Consider the following 18,380-nt stretch of genomic DNA (forward strand, 5'->3'; position numbering starts at 1 on the left):
CTTGATGTAAGAGTCAATGAGGAGCTGACAACGTTGATGTAAGGCAGCGGAGGAGACCGAAGCCCCGCAGTCCATGCCAGAATTAACGGACTAGAGAAACAGGCAGTCAAGCACTCTGGGGACCTTTGCAGACCAAAGCTGCCTAACTTTTCCCTTATATGGCAGGTTTGGCCTAAATTCTTACAGCTAAACTCATGAGTCCTTGGTTATGACAAAAAAAGTTCTAAAAGATGGCATCTAACACAATTAAACATTCTGCTAAAAACTTCTTTAGGGGAAAAAAGGGTCATATATATATATGATATGTATCATATATTTTACACATCATATATATATATATATATATATATATATATATATATACATATTCATACGTAAAATCTTGAACTGAGGGATGCACAGCCATTGAGTGCCTGAACTTTGGAGCCAGACTACTAGGGTCCAAAGGCCAGCTTTCCCTCTTGGTAGGCACATGACCCTGGGTGCTCCGTAGGTCTGTTTTAGTTCCCTCATCTTTTTTCTTTTTATAATTTTTTTAGGTTAATGTATTTATTTCGAGAGAAAGAGAGCACGAGCAGAGGAGGGGCGGAGAGACGGAGACAGAGAATCTCAAGCAGGCTCCACGTTGTCAGCGCAGAGCCCGATGTGGGGCTAGACCTCACAAACCGTGAGATCATGGCCTGAACCAAAATTAGGAGTCGGACACTTAACCGGCTGAGCCACCCAGGTGCCCCAGTTCCCTCATCTTTAAGAGGAGATATTATCTACTTCACAGAGTGGTCATGATGAAGATGATGAGCGATATTTGAAAAAATGCTTAGAGCGCTGCCTGGCATATATTAAACACTATATAAATGCTTTTAAAATAAAATAGAGCATAATTTTAACTTCCTTTAAAATATGACTTCCAAAGACTTACCTCTTTGACCTTCATCAAAGAAAAAAGGCTCACTGACATTTCCTGAGAGACCATCTTTTACATAGAAAGGTTTAAAGCAGAATTTTTATATGGTATGAGTCCAGAAATTCCAAATCTGTCAAGTTTATATCAAACCTTTAACTGAGTTTCAAAGTGAATTGTATAAAAAATAGATGACCAAAAAAGATTAGCAAATGAATACTTTATTAGAGTCATAACACTTATAAAATAAATTTCTTTTCATCATGGAGTTACCAGATTTTAAAACCAACCAATACTTTCTCATTTCTACAGCATATATAAAGAATTCTCAAATACCATAATTTTTGTTCAAGTGCTTTGTCACTCAATTCACAAACCCAGAACACGATTAATCTACAAATATAACTATTCACAGTCAGATGAGTTTTAGGCTTGGTTCTTAATGATCTAGAAGCAATCCATTTACAAAAATGCCACCAAAGCCATTTCATGAAATCATTTAATTTAATGCCACCAAGCATGAACCTGTTATACTTTGGAAACAAAAATAAAATCTCACAACTAAATCTAGCAGACTAACTTTAAACGATTCCAACTTGCATGGACTATATATCCTTATGGCACATTTATGACTTTGTAATATACAATTCATAATACAGGTTTAAGTGTGTGGTATGGTGCTAGAAAAAACATGGAAGTCAGGTCATAAGACTGATTTCTTCTTGCCACATATTGAAACACGTCTTTATATCACAAACCAAACTCTAAGAAGATTCTTCTTTTTGGAGATGATTATATAAATAGCATCTGATCACTGAGCATTGATCATGTTACTCATTCAAGACTGTTCTATGTCCATGAAATCTACCAGCATAACTTATACATGGCACTCTTAGCGGATGATTCAGCCACAGAAGCAAAGGGCTGAAGGTTTAGCACTATCAAAAGCCTTCTTTTCCTGGAGGCAGCCCTCCTGGGGCAGGACAAAAGTACCCCACTTGGATGTGTCATGGGAGTGGGATCTAACTCTTACCTGTTTTCCCATTCAAGCCATTTTGGCACTTGCCACAACCAGGATACCTCTAACAGATGCATTCAAATATTTTCTGTGCAATTCAGTCAGAGACAAGTTTTTATGATGGCTATTGTTTTAAAATGGATTCTGTACATCTGTCACCAATGCAAACCAACATAAATGTCGGGGCTACTATTAAAACACATAAGAAGTTACAACTTTAAGTTATATTTAGTATTCTACTGAAATTTAACCCAAAGTAATGTAAAAGAATGAGAAGTAAAAAGTTAACTCTTCAGGGAGTTCTATTTGGTAGAGCTTCACATATCCACACATGAATATTCCCATGTTCATGCACAGGGACAAACAGCTGTATTCTGAAGCATAAATAAATCCAAAGTAAGACAGAAGTAGAAGAGACCAGTTCCAGGAGTGGTGAAGGGTCTCTGGGGATCTCATTGGAAGGATGCCGGATGACAGGTTTGCTCAGTTGTTAAGAGACCCTTGGTCAGATTAGGCCACTAGGATTTAGTTCATAAATTACTTTTTCTTGTATCCAAGACTCTGCTTGAATTAGCTTGAGCAACCATCCACCACCTCAAGGGTAAGCACTTGACCATCAACACAAAGGTGATATGATTATTGCATAATGAGGCTAAATATTATGTGGCTTATCTAGTTTTATAGCTTTCAGGATCAGTTCAATAAAATACATAACATAGAACTAAGGTTTTACACCAGAGGTCGTCAAACCGTAACTCACAGCCCACAGGCCAAATCCAGCTTGCTGCCTGTTTTTGCGAATAAAGTTTTGTTGGAACCCAGGCACGCTCATTCACTGATGTGTGGTCTATGGCTGCTTTCACAAAGTAACAGCAAGGCTGAGTCGCTGCAACACAGACTGTATGGTCCACAAAGCCTAAAATATTTACCATCTGGACTTTTACAGAAAAATGGTGCCAATCTCTGTTTTACGCTAAAAAGACAGAATTCAGTGGGAAGACTATTTAAAATGTGTCTTTTTTCTTTTTATGAAATTTTAGTTACCTAGTAAAATTAAGGTTTAGGTGACTCAATAACCAAACAAAAGATATACCTCTTTTTCATGAACAATATCGGTATATTTTATGGATATAAGGGAACATTTTCTTAAAAAAGGAAAGAGGCAGATGTAAAATTAAAGGCCACTTCTCTGTTTATCATCATAATAAAATTAAAATTCCATCCATGCAACGAACCAAAACTTGTCCTTAGGTGCTCTCTCTATATAAACAAGTTGCTTTTGGAATGTTATTACATTTGGACAAAATGGTATCCAAATTGATCAGACACGTAACGTAGACAAATGAAACCAACACATAGACTGTTAGTTTCTAAGGAGTGTCACGGTCGCCATCTTCTCAACGCCAGACCCAAACTGCAACCATAACAGGCTGTCGTCACAAAGGCAAAAATCTAAGAAAAAGGAAACAAAAGCTCACATCAGATTTATAACACTGACTTTAATTTTAGAAAAACCCACTCATCCCAAGGAACAACTATCTGAAGACTGAAGTACCTAAAGATACTTCAACACTTACGGAAATGGTTTATATTCATTCATCTTTTTGATGATTGTACTACCGTCTAATCCCCTCACATCATTAACCCTTCCTTTCAACATTCTAGCCCCTAATAATATTTTTGTTTGTGGACAGGCCTAGCTTTAACGTTTGTTCACATGCTGGACTCACTTGTTAAGTATTTATGAAACTCTCAATACCGTATTCAAAAATTCGCTGCGAGGTGTCTATTCACACAGTGATCTCATGGCCAAGAAAAGTGCAAGTATGAGAAATGGAGGATATACAAAATCCTACCGGTGACAGTGGAAAGGGATTTTAGAAGTAAACAAAGAAAACCCATAGAAATGAATCAACAGATTCATCTGGCGTGGGAGATACTTCTGAAACCCGCACTGAACTCTGAATTACTGTCCTTACTATTTGACAAGGATTTCTTTAGCAACAGCTACGTGTACATCAGTGCATTTGGTGCATATGAACAAACAGTAGCTATTCTCCTCATGCTTTTTGAATTCATGATCCATAGAAAACAACAAGACAAAGCAATTAAATGTGATAAAACATTATGACTTAGTGCAGCAATCCTTTACCAGAAAACTCCAGCTCTGAGAGGGAATATCGGATTCACCTACAGAACGTGACCATTCTCTAATTGCCACTCTGCTATTCTCCCCAGCCGCCTTCTGCTGGTTGTCTCTCTGATGCATCTCTAATCTAGACATCGTCTACTGAATGAGAATGACCACTGTTGATATCTATTGTTAACAAAAATGAATTTTCCTCTCTCAGGTATATTGAAATAAAAAATAAAGTGAGGGACTCAATATAGTGTTACAAAAGAACAAATCATACATTTAGGTATGATTAAAACTGAGAAACTAAAGGTTTACTTCCATGAGAACATATGGATGAGCTGCTATGTAATGTAGAAGGAAAGCATGTAGAGGTTTACTAAGGCAGCTTCCCTTAGGCACAGAGAGAGGGAAGGATAACAGGGACAAAGTCACAGAAGAGCGTCAGCCACAATGGAACCACAACATGGCAACACTGAAAACTGGCTCCTGGGACAAAGGAACGTTAGTGAGAAATTAATGACATGGATCATCAAGTCCTTGAGCACCTGCTACTCTTACGAAAGTAGGATCTTAAGGCAACTATAAACAGACCAATCTGGTGCTAGTACAAGGATCTGGCAGGTGGTGCGAAGACAGCCCGCAGCACTAAAAAGGAGGGGACGGAAGTAGTAAAGGAAAATCCTGTGAGAATTGAGGACGAATAGGAAGGACACCTGGTAGGAAAAAAGTCGACTCCAAGGCCCTGAACTTTTCTTCACTTTATAAAATTGTTAAAAGTCCAGTGGCTTTCTAGCTGTGGTCTTTGGTAATAAGGATCTCATGAAAGTGCCTCAGAGATGATGAGGCCGACAGAGGTGGCTTAAGAGAAGGAAGGACGTCTTCTCCCAATCCAACTAGAGCATCTGTGCTCTTGCCTTCTATATTCATTGGGTTTTCAGTAAGGTTTCACTAAGTGAGACAGTTTCACTTCCTATAAAAGAAAGTATAAAAACACTGATCTAAACTATAAGCCTGTCAAAGCTGGAGCCATGCTCCTTTCTGTTGCAATCTATAATCAGTCTAATCATTGGAGATGCTCAATGAATTCTGACAAATTGTAACAGAGGCTTGAGAACCCGGGGGATGACAGGAGGTCTTAGAATCATCACAGCTCTCCCCTTTGAAACCCAGACTCTAGACCTGTGCTGTTCAATAGGACGGCCACAGCCACATGTGGCTGTTCAAACTGAAGTGTAAATTAATTAAAATGAATGGATTAATTGGATTAATTAGTGGCCACTATATCAAATAGTGCATACACAGAACATTTCTACCATTTTAGTAAGTGCTGCCGGACAGCGCTGCTCCAGAGAGATTTTAATGACCACATGGGGAGTCCTGGGATGTCTGTATGTGCTGTCTGCATAGAAGAGTAAAACTTGAGGGTCACTAACTTGCTATATAGTCATATTAAATATCGGCACATTTCAGGGAGTAAGTTGGATTTCTGGCATTTTCAAGATTATAAAAACAGAAATAATATGTCTTCAAATTCCCCATATCAACACAAAACAACAAACTCACTTAAGTATTATGAATTAAGGAAGATAAAAAAAAGATCAAAATATTTCTCCACGGCATGTATTTCATCGGTCATCTATCGTACTGGCTGGCGTATTCACCCCCTCACTCACGGGGACTTTCCCCAGTGGCAGGAACTGCACCTTGTTCATCCCTGTCCCCAAAACCCAGCAAATTACCTACCTCGTGCTAGGCTCTCCATAAATATTCACTGAACTCAAAGGAATTACAATTATAATTAAGATGAATTACCATGTCTGGAGTTACAGGAAGTAAAAAGCACAAGGAATTCTTTTCACAAAGTAGACTTGGTTGTACCATGCCAGCCACAACCACGGACTGGCTGTCATCTTACACGAACGTCAGCCTCTGTGCTTCAACATCATTGTCTACAACACAAGGGGTAACAGCAGTACTTTGCCCAGCAGGTTATTACATAGATACTTAGCTAGTATATGTTTAATGCCAATGGCTATTATTAGAGAAAACTACTGCTGCCTGAGGAGCTTCTGGGAGACCATGACAGCAAACGCAGGGCAGGGGTGGGTGCTGGTAACGGGGACTCCTCGACACTCACTGTGGCTGCTACGTTTATGTTATACTGGTTATCACTCAAGAGTGGCTGCACAGCCATGGTCACATTGCAATGCAGGTCATGCAGGGATGTGGCTGCTGCCTCCAGTAAAAAGGCTCCAAAGTAGAAGACGAACACGGTAAAATGATACGCAAAATCCTGAAAGAGGAAAAAAAAAAAAAAAAGACAGCTACAATTAAAAGTAGTACTTTTTTCCCCCCTGTTCCTTATTTCAGTTGATGAGGTTTAGGTTCAGGAAGGTTAGAACATGTAGTCAATCCTTCACCATACTCACCATTTGCTTTGGCTGCTTGAGCAACGTCAAGCTATCAAAATCCAAAGGAAAATCAACTGACTCACCATAATCGGTAGTGGCAAACCTTCTGCTACACTAAATTTTCCAGTAAAATATGTAATTTCAGCATAGAGTAAGGTGCCACAGAGATCAATATTAACATAAAAAAGGAATAACATATGCTGTTCTTAAAATTCAAGTAAAACAACATTTAAATTACACCTTGTTTGAAGCATCTGGGTGGCTCAGTCCGTTAAGCATCCGACTCTTGGTTTTGGCTCAGGTCATGATCTCACAGTTTGTGAGTTTGAGCCCCCGACCGGGCTCTGTGCTGACAGTGCAGAGCCTGCTTGGAATTCTCTCTCCCTCTCTCTCTCTGTCCCTCCCCCACTCACGCACACACTCTCTCTTTCAAAATAAATAATAAACTTAAAAAATTACACCTTGTTCTTATAGTTACTAGATAATAATATTACTGTAGTACATTATACTACATATATTATGTAATAATATACACACATTTATAATTAAGTCTTTTATTTCTGAGCAATTATGATTTTCATCCACGAGACTGTCACCTCATACACTGAAAAATGCAGACGACCTATGACATCACAGAATTCAATAACGTATCTCCTGATATTCTAAAAAAGCAAATATTATATCATAGGCTTCTACAAAAAGTACAGAACTTCTCATAGAAAAGTTAATTGTCATCAGGTGATTTCGTATATTGCTGGCATTGTGAGGCGCGACTCTACTGGAATTCACATCGTCTTACGTGAACTGATGACATCCATCAACACACTGCTGTGTGTGTCTGTCAGCAGCTCCCAGATACCAGGTACTTTACACTCATTATCATCCATCCTTACAACTACCATTTATTATTCCCATTTTACAAACAAGTAATTTTTTGTTTTTTTAATTAACTAAATGTTCTTTAAAAACAATTTTTTTAATGTTTATTTATTTTTGAGAGAGAGAGAGACAGAGACAGAGAGACAGACAGCGCATAAGCAGGGGCGGGGCAGAGAGAGAGGGAGACACAGAATCCGAAGCAGGCTCCAGGCTCTGAGTTGTCAGCACAGAGACTGACACGGCACTCGAACCCTCGAACTGTGAGATCATGACCCAAGCCCAAGTCTGATGCTCAACCATCTGAGCCATCCAGGCACCCCTAATTAAATAACTGTTCTAAAATCATACAAAGATGAACTTCTGAAAGGAGAACTCAAAGCCACATAAGTCTGTCTGGTTCCAAAGTCCACTTTCTCTCCTCTATCACATGGTCTATTACTGATACAGCAACGTTACAGAGAAAGAACACAGCTCTGCCTTGGTAAATGCCCATTCAGCAAACAAAATTATCCATAGGAATTGTTCTTACCCTGCCTAGAATAATAAGGAAAAGTTAACTCATCAGGAGTGAGAATTAAAGGTACACGCTAAAAATGCTTTCTACTGAACACCTAATTCATAAGCTAACTCACCAGTGCCTTCAAAAGCTTTAAGAACAGTGTTACATACTGACCATGTGTTTAGTCCAGAGGAGAAATGCTCAGATATATGTAGTTATTCAACAATGTTAATTGATGAAAGTCCACATGTGACTACTTTTAGGGATTAAAAATAATAGAGCTGGATCTCAATTAGTAACAAAGATTGAGAGGATATGTTTGAGATCATTAGGCACTCAACTAATTAACTGCGGTGGATCCTCAGGAGCAGCTCATGTTACCTCGAAGAGGCGAGGAGTTAGGTGACATGGGCCTGCCACTCTTGGTCCGATGAGGCCTTTATCATCTTCACCAACCTCATCTCCTGCCACCCTCACATCTCTGAATATCGGCCACTTCGGCCTCAAGGTGGTGGCCTTTGGTGCTAGAAAGCACTCTATGCCTCAAGGCTGATGCTCCTTACACACAGTATTGTGTGGCTGGAGAGACTCTTCCCACAACCAATTACCACTTGCACCCTTCCCCACCTCCCACCAACTTTCTATTCTTGTCTAATTTTACCTTCTCCCTCCTTTTCAGGAGTATCAGAATTGACCTGTGGTAAAGGCTTCCCTGTCCAACCCTTTTCCTTCCCTCTTCATCTTTCATGGTGTTAACCATCCAGTAAACTTCGTGCACTCCTAACTCTGTTTGGCTTAGGCCATGCTGTCCAGCTACCCATATTATTCTAGGGCCACATGTACCCTAAGGTGTTGGAGGAAAAGAATTGAATTCATGGCAACACTGGAGAGAAAATCACCACACAGGCGCTTGGGGTTCTAGAGTCAGGCAGGTAACCTGCAGTAAGGGGTTACATGTCCTTGTAAAGCAAGTTGCTCCTGATGTTCTACGGGGCCCACGTGGAGAAGGAGCATTTTGACTTGAGACACCAAGGACTAAGTATTCAGAACGTCCCGCCATGAACGGAATTCTGCCAAACTACCACCCAGTAAGTCAAACAGGTCAACAGCAATCCTTAAGATGGGGTAGCACATCAGAGATCAATCTGAGCCGGGCTAGAGGGCACATCAGGTGCTAGCCTGAACCCCCAATCACCTACCACAATGGAACTGTCCCCCTTCCTCACTCACTTGTGGCCACATGAAGGAGGGGTTCCCTTATGTCTAGCTGAAGGAGAAAGAAAACACCTGCGCTTCTTTATGGTGGCATGATTCGTGGCTACAAGGTGACAAGGGACAGTGGCTGTATCATATGTGCACTGTAGCCACAGTCAGGGTTGGCTTTGAAAGACAGTGGTTAGGGAATATTTTCCTAATGGGTTGAACTGTGAATGGTGCATTATGCCATGTACTTTGTTTGGAAAACAAAGTGGCCCAGAGTGAGGATATATAGACTCATGGTCAGTGGTAATGGTCAGGGCCCTGGGAGAATAAAAGACTGAAAGTTCTGAGACAAAGAAGTACGGAGCAGGGAGATGGACATATGGGATTTGGTATGAAGTGTGACCTGTCTGCAACATGGTGATGCCCACCAGCAGCATCCAGGCATGGAATGACACACAGAAAAAATGGCCCAGCCAGTTGATGCAAGCCAGGCTTTGTCACCAGCCACCTGATTACTGGCATTATGGGCCCAAGAGCAGAATGACCATAGTTGGGAGAAGGAGGCTATGTAACGCCCAGTAGCATTGACTTCCAATCGCCAAAGCTGATTTAGTTACTGCCTCTTCTGAATGTTGAACCTGCCAACAGCAGAGACTAACTCTGAGACTTTGATATAGCACAATCCTTACCTGGTAGCAAATTGATGAAACTGGGCTCCTAGCTTCCTGGAAGGCATATGGTTTATTCTCATAAATCAAACACTCATTTTGAGTTTGTATTAGCTATTCCTTTCCTGAAAGCCTCAGCCACCACCACTATACAGGGACTTATAGAATGCCTGATTCACACACATCTAGTCAACAGAGCATGTGACCAAAGGACCAACTTCTCAGCAGAGGAAGAGTGGGAATGGGCCCATGACCATGAGTTGTGTCATAGTGCACCATTTAGAAGCTGCTGGCCTGAGAGCATGACGGAATGACTGGCTAAAGGCACAGTTTGGAGAACGTGTGGCCATCTTTTGGGATGCGGTAGGTATAGGGCACATGAGTTTTCTACATGGTGTTATATCCCCACTGAAAGAACGGGAAACGAGGGGTAGAAGCAGGAATTTCTCCACTTACTATTACTCCCAATAACCTGATGACTTTGTGATTGCTGCCCCTGCGACTCTGAGCTCTGCATGTCCAGAAGCCCTGGTCCCCCAAAGGGTATACTCCTGCTGGAGGATACAGCAAGGGTCCCACTGAGCTATAAGCTATGCTGCCTGCCTATGAATTTGGGGAACAAAAGGCAAGAGAAGGAATCACCATCCTGACAAGGGTAGCTTGCCCGTATCATCAAGGGAAGGGAAGGCTGCAGATACATAGGAGGGCAGTGCATGTGGAACTCAGGTGATCTTGCTCTTGGAACTCTCATGCCCAGTTGGGACTAAAAATGGACAGCTGCAGCAAAACAAGGATATGGTTACCAGGGGCTCAGCCACCCTCAGGAAGGAGGGTTTGGATGACACTGCCAGGTAAACCACCGAGACCAGCAGACCTGAGTGTCGAGAAAGGGCAGTAAGACGGCTCGTGGAGGAGGGAGATGATGAGCACCTGTTGTGGCCCTGAGACCAACGCCAGTTAGAGGGGCTGTGCTTTGTCCATCTGGCCTAAGTGCTCACTCGGGAAGAGAACCTTGGAGGAGCAGTTCCTCGGACACAGAGAAGTGGGTCCACCGGTGCAAGAAGTGGACAGTAGCCTCTAATCACGCACTGCACGCATTCCCCGTTAAGAAAGAACCTGGCATTAGCTGACAGCTCCGCCTTCAGTGGGTTGGGGACCTACTGCTGTGTTTCAGCCAATGCCACATTCCTCCTGGCAGCCCCCAGCTAATGATGCTCCAGTGGGGATGCTGGGTGCCTGGCCACTTTTGCCCAATACAAGAGTTTTGAAGGAAGGACTGTGCTCTTCAGCTTCTCGTTAATTTGGCCAAGACTGCCAATCTACATCCCACTCTAAGACTTTCCTGCTTTGTCCTACTTCCTTGCCCATTACCTTTGACAGGTGTTATCTCTTCCCCTCCTTCTAAAAAAAAATTTTTTTTTGCACTTTTAAATCCATCTTACAGTCCGCTTCCCAGTGGACCCGAGATGACAGATATGTTCTTCTAGTACGCTGAGCATTCCCTGCTTGGCCATTAACATCATTTGGATTAATGCATCAATCGTGTAATCATTTCTTTAATGCCACTGCCTGCTACAACAAACTCTGAGAGCCACTGCAGGCCTGTCTTGTTCACCACTCTATTGCTAGGGTCTAGGATAGGGCCAGACACATATTAGGTGCTCAGTAAAGATCCCCTGCCACTGGAGAGCCACGCCCATGTTTATATTTGGCCATCCTCGTCATCTTATTCCAACTGCTGTTCTGTGTGGAACGTGTGCAAGAAGGTCTTCCACACGTTTTGCTCGTTCTGGACAACGCAGATTGTTTATGCAAAACCAGTGGTTCTCAAAGGTAAGCATGCCTCAGAATCATCTGAAAAGCTTGTTAAAACACAAACTATGGGGCTCCACCTTCTGAGTTCCTGACTCAGTAGGTCTGGATAGGATGGGAGAGTTTACATTCTACCAAGTTCCCAGGTTGACGCTGCTGCGGCTGGTCAGGGACCACCCTTTGGGAACTACCTGTCCTGAGTCCTTGGCACGTCCCCATCAGCAGATGGCCCCGTCCTCTTTGAGTCTCCTTCGCATACCCTTGCTCTCCTGCCAAACTTTCCAATATTCATACACCCCAGAGTGCCGCCCACTTGTCTTCACCTTTTGCTCAGGTAAATGGCCTCAAGCATAGCTTGATTTTTTTCAGCAACAAATGACACCCCCCCACCATATTCTTATCTTAAGCCCATGTTTTGCTCCACACTTCAAGGTGAAATTTTTACTAGTTAAAAAAAAAGCTACATCATAAATAGGGGAATCCTGGTTTCTGCAACGGCAGCATGAAAAGGGGTGATGGCCACACAGAGCCTCAGCTTTCTCATCTGAAAAAAACGAGAAAATGGTGTCCCATAGGAATCGACCTAAAGATCAAATAAGTAAATGAAGTGTCAGGACAGAAAATACAGATCAAGACATTCACAGTATTAAGTGATGTCCATAATGGGCAAATGTGGGTCAATTGTGTTGGGGGAATAAAGTGAATTTGTTTAATTGTACAGGACTTCTTTTTGTAGCTTTTATTTTCCTAAAATATATCTTTCCTTCACACCCCTCCTCTCCAAAAGTGGAAAATAAGTATGGTATCCCTTGTTTAAAGTTAGGCAGAATGGTGTTATTTCCTCTACACACACACACACACACACGCACACACGCACACACACAGAGTACAGAAAAACCATTTCAAAATGAAAACCTGCTTCTTTTCTCAGAATAGGGCAAGTTTTTCACATTTAATATAGGTTATTCCATATATTACATATTATATTTTTATTTCATCATTTATACCGAAGCTAGAAAGCTTGGGGAAAAATACTGAGGACATCTACCACCACGGATGTTAACTCAATCTCATGATCAACAACAGTTAGAAGCTATGAATATTTTAGTCAATATCCCACAACAAATACTTTTAGAAAATAAATTCTTCATCAAAATGTATTTCTGCTTCCTTTGTGCATTGTATGCAGGTAGCATTAAACTGTCACCACTGGGGGAAATGATTATCTTTTGAGCAGTTAATGTCTAACAGTTCCAGAACACAGCAATTAAAAGTTGTTACCATCTGGTGGCAACTCCCACAGTACCTTTGGCTCAAAACTCTTTCTGGCTAGGAGTACACAACATAGGTTACGAAACCCACCAAAAGCAGCCATGTGGTCAAAAAAATGACTGATTATGTAGAAAATCACACAAGAGGAGAAACAAAAGGGGCCCTCTGGAAACATGGCAAGGGTTTAAGTCTGCTCCTTGAAGGCGTGAGCCAGGTCTTGTAAAACGTGGCTGCCATCACCAGGCTGTGCAGTGACCCCGCTGCACCGTGTGCTGTGTGTGGCCACCACCATTCCCTCCCTCAGAGTGGACGGCCGCAGCTAAGGAAACCACAGGATACACTCTGCAGGGGGCCATGCAACAGACTGGGAGGTCTTCCAATTTCAACGGCCTCGTCCATAAAGTGGTTTAATTAGGAAAAACAAAAAACCAAAAAACCAAAACCCACTCTTACATTTTATTGCCCGAACAACAGATATAACGTTACAGCTCGGGGGGAGGAACAAAAGTTTAGGAAACCTAATACATTTATAAGAATATTAACAACGTACTCAATATCAAAAATTAGACTCAATATAAACAAAAGGAAAACAGATGTTTACAAGTCTTTCATGGTTTGCTTCCCTCTTTCTCCCCTCCCCACCCCCATCCCATATGTTCATCTATTTTGTTTCTTAAATTCCACATATGAGTGAAATCATACGGGATTTGTGATTCTCTGACTTCTCTCACTTACCATAATACACACTAGCTCCATCCATGCTGTTGCAAATGGCAAGATTTCATTCTTTCTGAAGGCTGAGTAATATTCCATTGTGTATATATACCACCTTTTCTTTACCCTTTCATCAGCTGATGGACATTTGGGCTGTTTATATAGTTTGGCTATTGTTGACAATGCTGCTCTAAACATCAGAGTGCATACCCCTTTGAATCTGTATTTTTGTATCCTTTGGGTTAAATACCTAGTAGTGCAATTCTGGATCATAGGGTAGTCTATTTTTAACTTTTTGAGGAACTTCCATACTATTCCCCAGAGTGGCTGTACCAGTTTGCATTCCCAACAACAGTGCAAGAGAGCTCCCCTTTCTCCACATCCTTGCCAACACCTGTTATTTTCTGTATTGTTAATGTTAGCCATTCTGACAGGTGGGAGGTGGTACCTCATCGTGGTTTTGGTTTGTATTTCCCTGATGATGAGTGATGTTGAGCATCTTTTCATGTGTCTGTCAGCCATCCAGAGGTCTTCTTTGGAAAACTTTCTATTCATGTCTTCTGTCCTTTTCATATCTGGATTATTTGTTTTTTTGGACTAGATGGGTGATGGGTATTAGGAGGGCACTAGTTATGATGAGCCGGGGTGTTGTATGCAAGTGATGAATCACTGAATTCTACTCCTGAAACCAATATTGTACTGTATGTTAACTAACTAGAATCTGAATAAAATTTGAAAATAAATTAATGAAAAAAAGATTGTATGTCTAATAAAACCAGGAGTGATGTTGGCAAAACATTTAAACATTGGTACAGCATGTGCATCAACCAGTTAGAAGGAACGCTGGGCAGTGCAGGCTCCTGGAGACTCACTACCTTTCCAGGCATTAACCTTTTAGTTGCTGAGCTACTCGGCAGTCCAGGAAAGTCCCAGAGGAAGGGCCAGGATGATGGGGAGCACAGCACTGGGGAAGAGGTAGCAGGGCGGGGGCAGTGACTGTGTATTAGCTAGGACTGAAGGCTATACTGGTACACGGTGGCCAAACACCATCTTTGAACCTAATACAGCCAAAAGAGGCTGCTGCTGTATCAACGTTAGGTATCGATGGTTCATTCATACATTATTACAGGAAAGCCAGGCAATTAGGGAGAGGAGATTAAGTGTCTATCTATAACCTAGACGGAGATTTCTGATCTTCATCACTTGACCATTTATTAGAAATATTTTCTCATCATTTTTTTTTTTTAATTTTTTTTTTCAACGTTTATTTATTTTTGGGACAGAGAGAGACAGAGCATGAACGGGGGAGGGGCAGAGAGAGAGGGAGACACAGAATCGGAAACAGGCTCCAGGCTCTGAGCCATCAGCCCAGAGCCCGACGCGGGGCTCGAACTCACGGACCGTGAGATCGTGACCTGGTTGAAGTCGGACGCTTAACCGACTGCGCCACCCAGGCGCCCCTATTTTCTCATCATTAATGAGAAATCAAGGCAAAAATGTAGGAACACACTGCAGCAGCAACCTCAGAAACAGGATTTCCTGTGTGTGTGTGTGTGTGTGTGTGTGTGAGAGAGAGAGAGAGAGAGAGAGACAGAGAGAGAGACAGAGAGAGAGAGAGAGACAGAGAGACAGAAAGAGAGAGAGAATGAGAATATGTTTTTTTCTTAAGTCTTTATTTAAATTCCAGCTAGTTAACATACGGTATAACATTAGTTTCAGGTGTACAATTTAGTAATTCAACAGAAGGGCTTTTATTTATTTTTATTTCTTCCTCCTCCTCCTCCTCCTCCTCTTCTTCTTCTTCTTCTTCTTCTTCTTCTTCTTCTTCTTCTTCTTCTTCTTCCTCCTCCTCCTCCTCCTCCTCCTCCTCCTCCTCCTCCTCCTCTTTTTACCATTTATTTATTTTTGAGAGACACAGCATGAGTGGAAGGGGCAGAGATAGAGGGAGACACAGAACGTGAAGTAGGCTCCAGGCTCTGAGGTGTCAGCACAGAGCCTGACGTGGGGCTCGAACACACAAACCATGAGATCATGACCTGAGCCGAATTTGGATGCTTAACCGACTAAACCACCAAGGCATCCCTCAACAGAAGGGCTTTTAAAGTTTCAAACTGCAAGCCTTGTGTATTTATGGAATTATGACAATTGCTGATCACTTACTATAAATCACAAAGCTGATGAGCGCTTTAGAATGCATTCATGCCATTATTCCTTAACGGCATCTAAGGGAGGTAGGTATCATTATTACCATTTTACAGAGGAAGAAATTGAAAGCCCAAGAGGTTCAATATTTTGCCCAAGGCTACACAGTTATTAAGCAAACCAGACTTAAGTTCAAAGCCTGTGCAGGATTATAACCACTGTACCACACTTCCTCCTTAACTTTTTACACTAACCATTTGCCCCTGGGCTGGGTTAATGGGCAGCCACATTCACTAGACTTTTCACTGCTAGTAACATTTGGGATGATGGTTCTTCTAAGACTCTGTAACAAAGAACATTTTTTAATATGCCTAGCCTCTGTCCTAAAGCTGGTGAATACAATGTTACCATACTTGAAAGGAACAATATAAGCCTGATTTAAGGCTTGGTTTAAATTTCTAACTACCAACTGATTGGAATTCAACCTCCACTGGCCATTATGAAATGGTCCCAGGAATGAATAAGCATAAGCATGAAAAAGGACCCCTATGTTATATGGGAAAAGGGAAAGTAAGTGGATCCAATTTAATGGTGTCATAATTTTTAAAGTTATGTTGATTGTAAATTCATCTCTTAAAATTGACTGATTCTTAATAATTTAGGACAGGAATTAAAAACAAATACAAACTATCCCCTTTTGTAACTATTTAGAGAAGAGAATATATCGCTCCTTGTTTTCTGAAAAGGATATACATATTTAATATCTGAAGCAGAAATCAATGGAAAATTTCAAGATGTATGTCATAGCATCCATCCCCCAAAAGCATCTCTTCGATAGTTCAATAACTGTGATGCAATTCATTTACTGTACGAAATAAAAGAGTCTTTGAGTAAAGGTCACCTAACTCATAAAGGAGTAACAGATTGCTCGGCTCTATTGACAGAAATTTCACAAAGACCCTGCTGTCCAGCAAGGCACTAGCACAGCAGACCCGGTGGTCACACCTCTCTCTCTCACTGGGGATCGAAGAGGGGATCAGGCATTTCAGGACAGAATAAGATATTTATATGTCACTCTCATTTTCCTGAAATAGACTTAAAAATCCCTTACCAGGAAGTTCCAGTTGGCATCAATCTGAGTCACCATGCCAGAGAGGAACACGCCCAGGAAGAGGAGGGAAAAGATAAAAGCTGTCACGGACACGAACATGACCCATCCTTGTAGCAGAGGTAGAGGAACGTTGGAGGAGGCAACCAGAATCCAGACGAGTCCCCCGAACAGCTGAAGGAAGAAAGAAAGATGTCACAGGAGTGGGCAACAGAACTGAACGTCCATGCTTACACCTCTACCTCTACCTTTGTTTCCCCCCAGACCCCTGTACACATGCTGCAAGCCCCCTACACAGACACCTGCTTTCCTCAAGGGCAAGGCCAGAGCTTCCATGCACAGGTCTGACCTGGAGCCACACCTGTTTCTGCACCTGCCTCCGTGTTGGATGCTCATTCTCAGTCCATGAACAGACACAGAACTCTTGCATCACCTAAAAAATATCTTCCTTTGACCCCGTGGCCTTTCTAACTATTTCCTCTTCAGCCAACCATTTTTGCAAATTCATCTGTGCCTGGTCCTCACCTCCTATCCTTGCTGTGATTCTTCACACCTCTGGCTTCCGCTCTTACCACTTCTCAGAGAGTTTACTAGCACAGATCAGCCATGACTTTCTAACCTGTCAGCGCTAATGGCCACGTGTCCGCCCTTATCATGGCCTATTTGAACATGTGAGATTATTGCCCATCTGTCGAGTAAAAGCCGCAGCGGCTGTACGTGGTAGTGAACAAGGTCTACCTGATTTTTGATACTCTTCTGCGTGCTGGGCACAGACCTAATATTCAGTAAGTAGCTGCTGCCTGTCAGGGACTGTTCCAGATGCTGGGAATAAGATGGTCAACAAGCTACATCTGGTCTCCGCCATCGCAGAATTCCTGGCCTCTTACAGGAAAGAGACAAGTAAGTGTGTAAAATGCTGCTTCACACCTGTCACAATTGGGCAAATACTGGGCACTGCAGGTTCACCGAGTGAGGGCTCTAAAAATCCAGAGCTGAAAAGACAGGAAATACGCCCCAGTAGCAGCAACCCAAAAGACAAAGCTAGGGAGTGTAGAGGTGGGAGGAGAAGGCTGTTTCCTGCTGGAGATGAGCCCTGACTTGGGGGTGGGGGGGATGGGGGGGTGGGGAGCTGAGGGGCGGAGCCCATCACTACAGGGGCAGCAGGAACCACATGGGGGGGTGGCCACAGGCGAGGGCTGGATGCTGAGCTGAAGGGTCCTGCGTTCTCCCAAAGGCAATGGGAGGCCACAGAATGCCTGAGCAGGAGTGAGCACCATCTAACGTGTATCTAGATGCTTCTCTCTGGCCAGAGAGCGACAGGGCTGGAGAGGAATGGATGCAGGGCTGGGGGACCACAGAAGAGACTGTGAGCCACAGAGCACAGTCCAGACTCGGGCACGGAGGACAGAGGAAAGTGAGTGGACTAGACAGAAACTAGAATGTTTCCAGTTTCTAGTTTCATGCCTAGAAGTAGGCATGGTGGCAGGTAGGGAACATGCCAGCAAAAGAACAGATAAGGAAGAAACCCAGATTTCTGGTTTGGGCAACTAGGTGTGAGTGAGACATCACAGGAGGAGGAATGGTGTTGGGGCGAAGACGGCCAGTTTCACGAACCT

The 18,380-nt window shown here is 42.5% G+C and overlaps 1 protein-coding gene across 1 annotated transcript in view; it reads right to left on the minus strand.

The window, feature by feature from the left end:
* Window positions 1-1,106: 1,106 nt before the first annotated feature.
* The window catches only part of MAL2 (mal, T cell differentiation protein 2), a 29,215-nt gene continuing 11,941 nt past the window's right edge, over window positions 1,107-18,380 (minus strand). The window contains exons 2-4 of the mRNA XM_025922880.2: window positions 16,768-16,938; window positions 6,194-6,349; window positions 1,107-3,371 (exon numbers count right to left, since the gene is read on the minus strand). Of these exons, the coding sequence (XP_025778665.1) occupies window positions 3,300-3,371; window positions 6,194-6,349; window positions 16,768-16,938 (399 nt within the window). The 3' untranslated portion in view covers window positions 1,107-3,299. The remainder of the gene's footprint in view (window positions 3,372-6,193; window positions 6,350-16,767; window positions 16,939-18,380) is intronic.

This window comes from Puma concolor, chromosome F2, assembly GCF_028749965.1.
Source record: "Puma concolor isolate L17-30 chromosome F2, mPumCon1.1.hap2, whole genome shotgun sequence".
Classification (NCBI taxonomy): domain Eukaryota; kingdom Metazoa; phylum Chordata; class Mammalia; order Carnivora; family Felidae; genus Puma; species Puma concolor.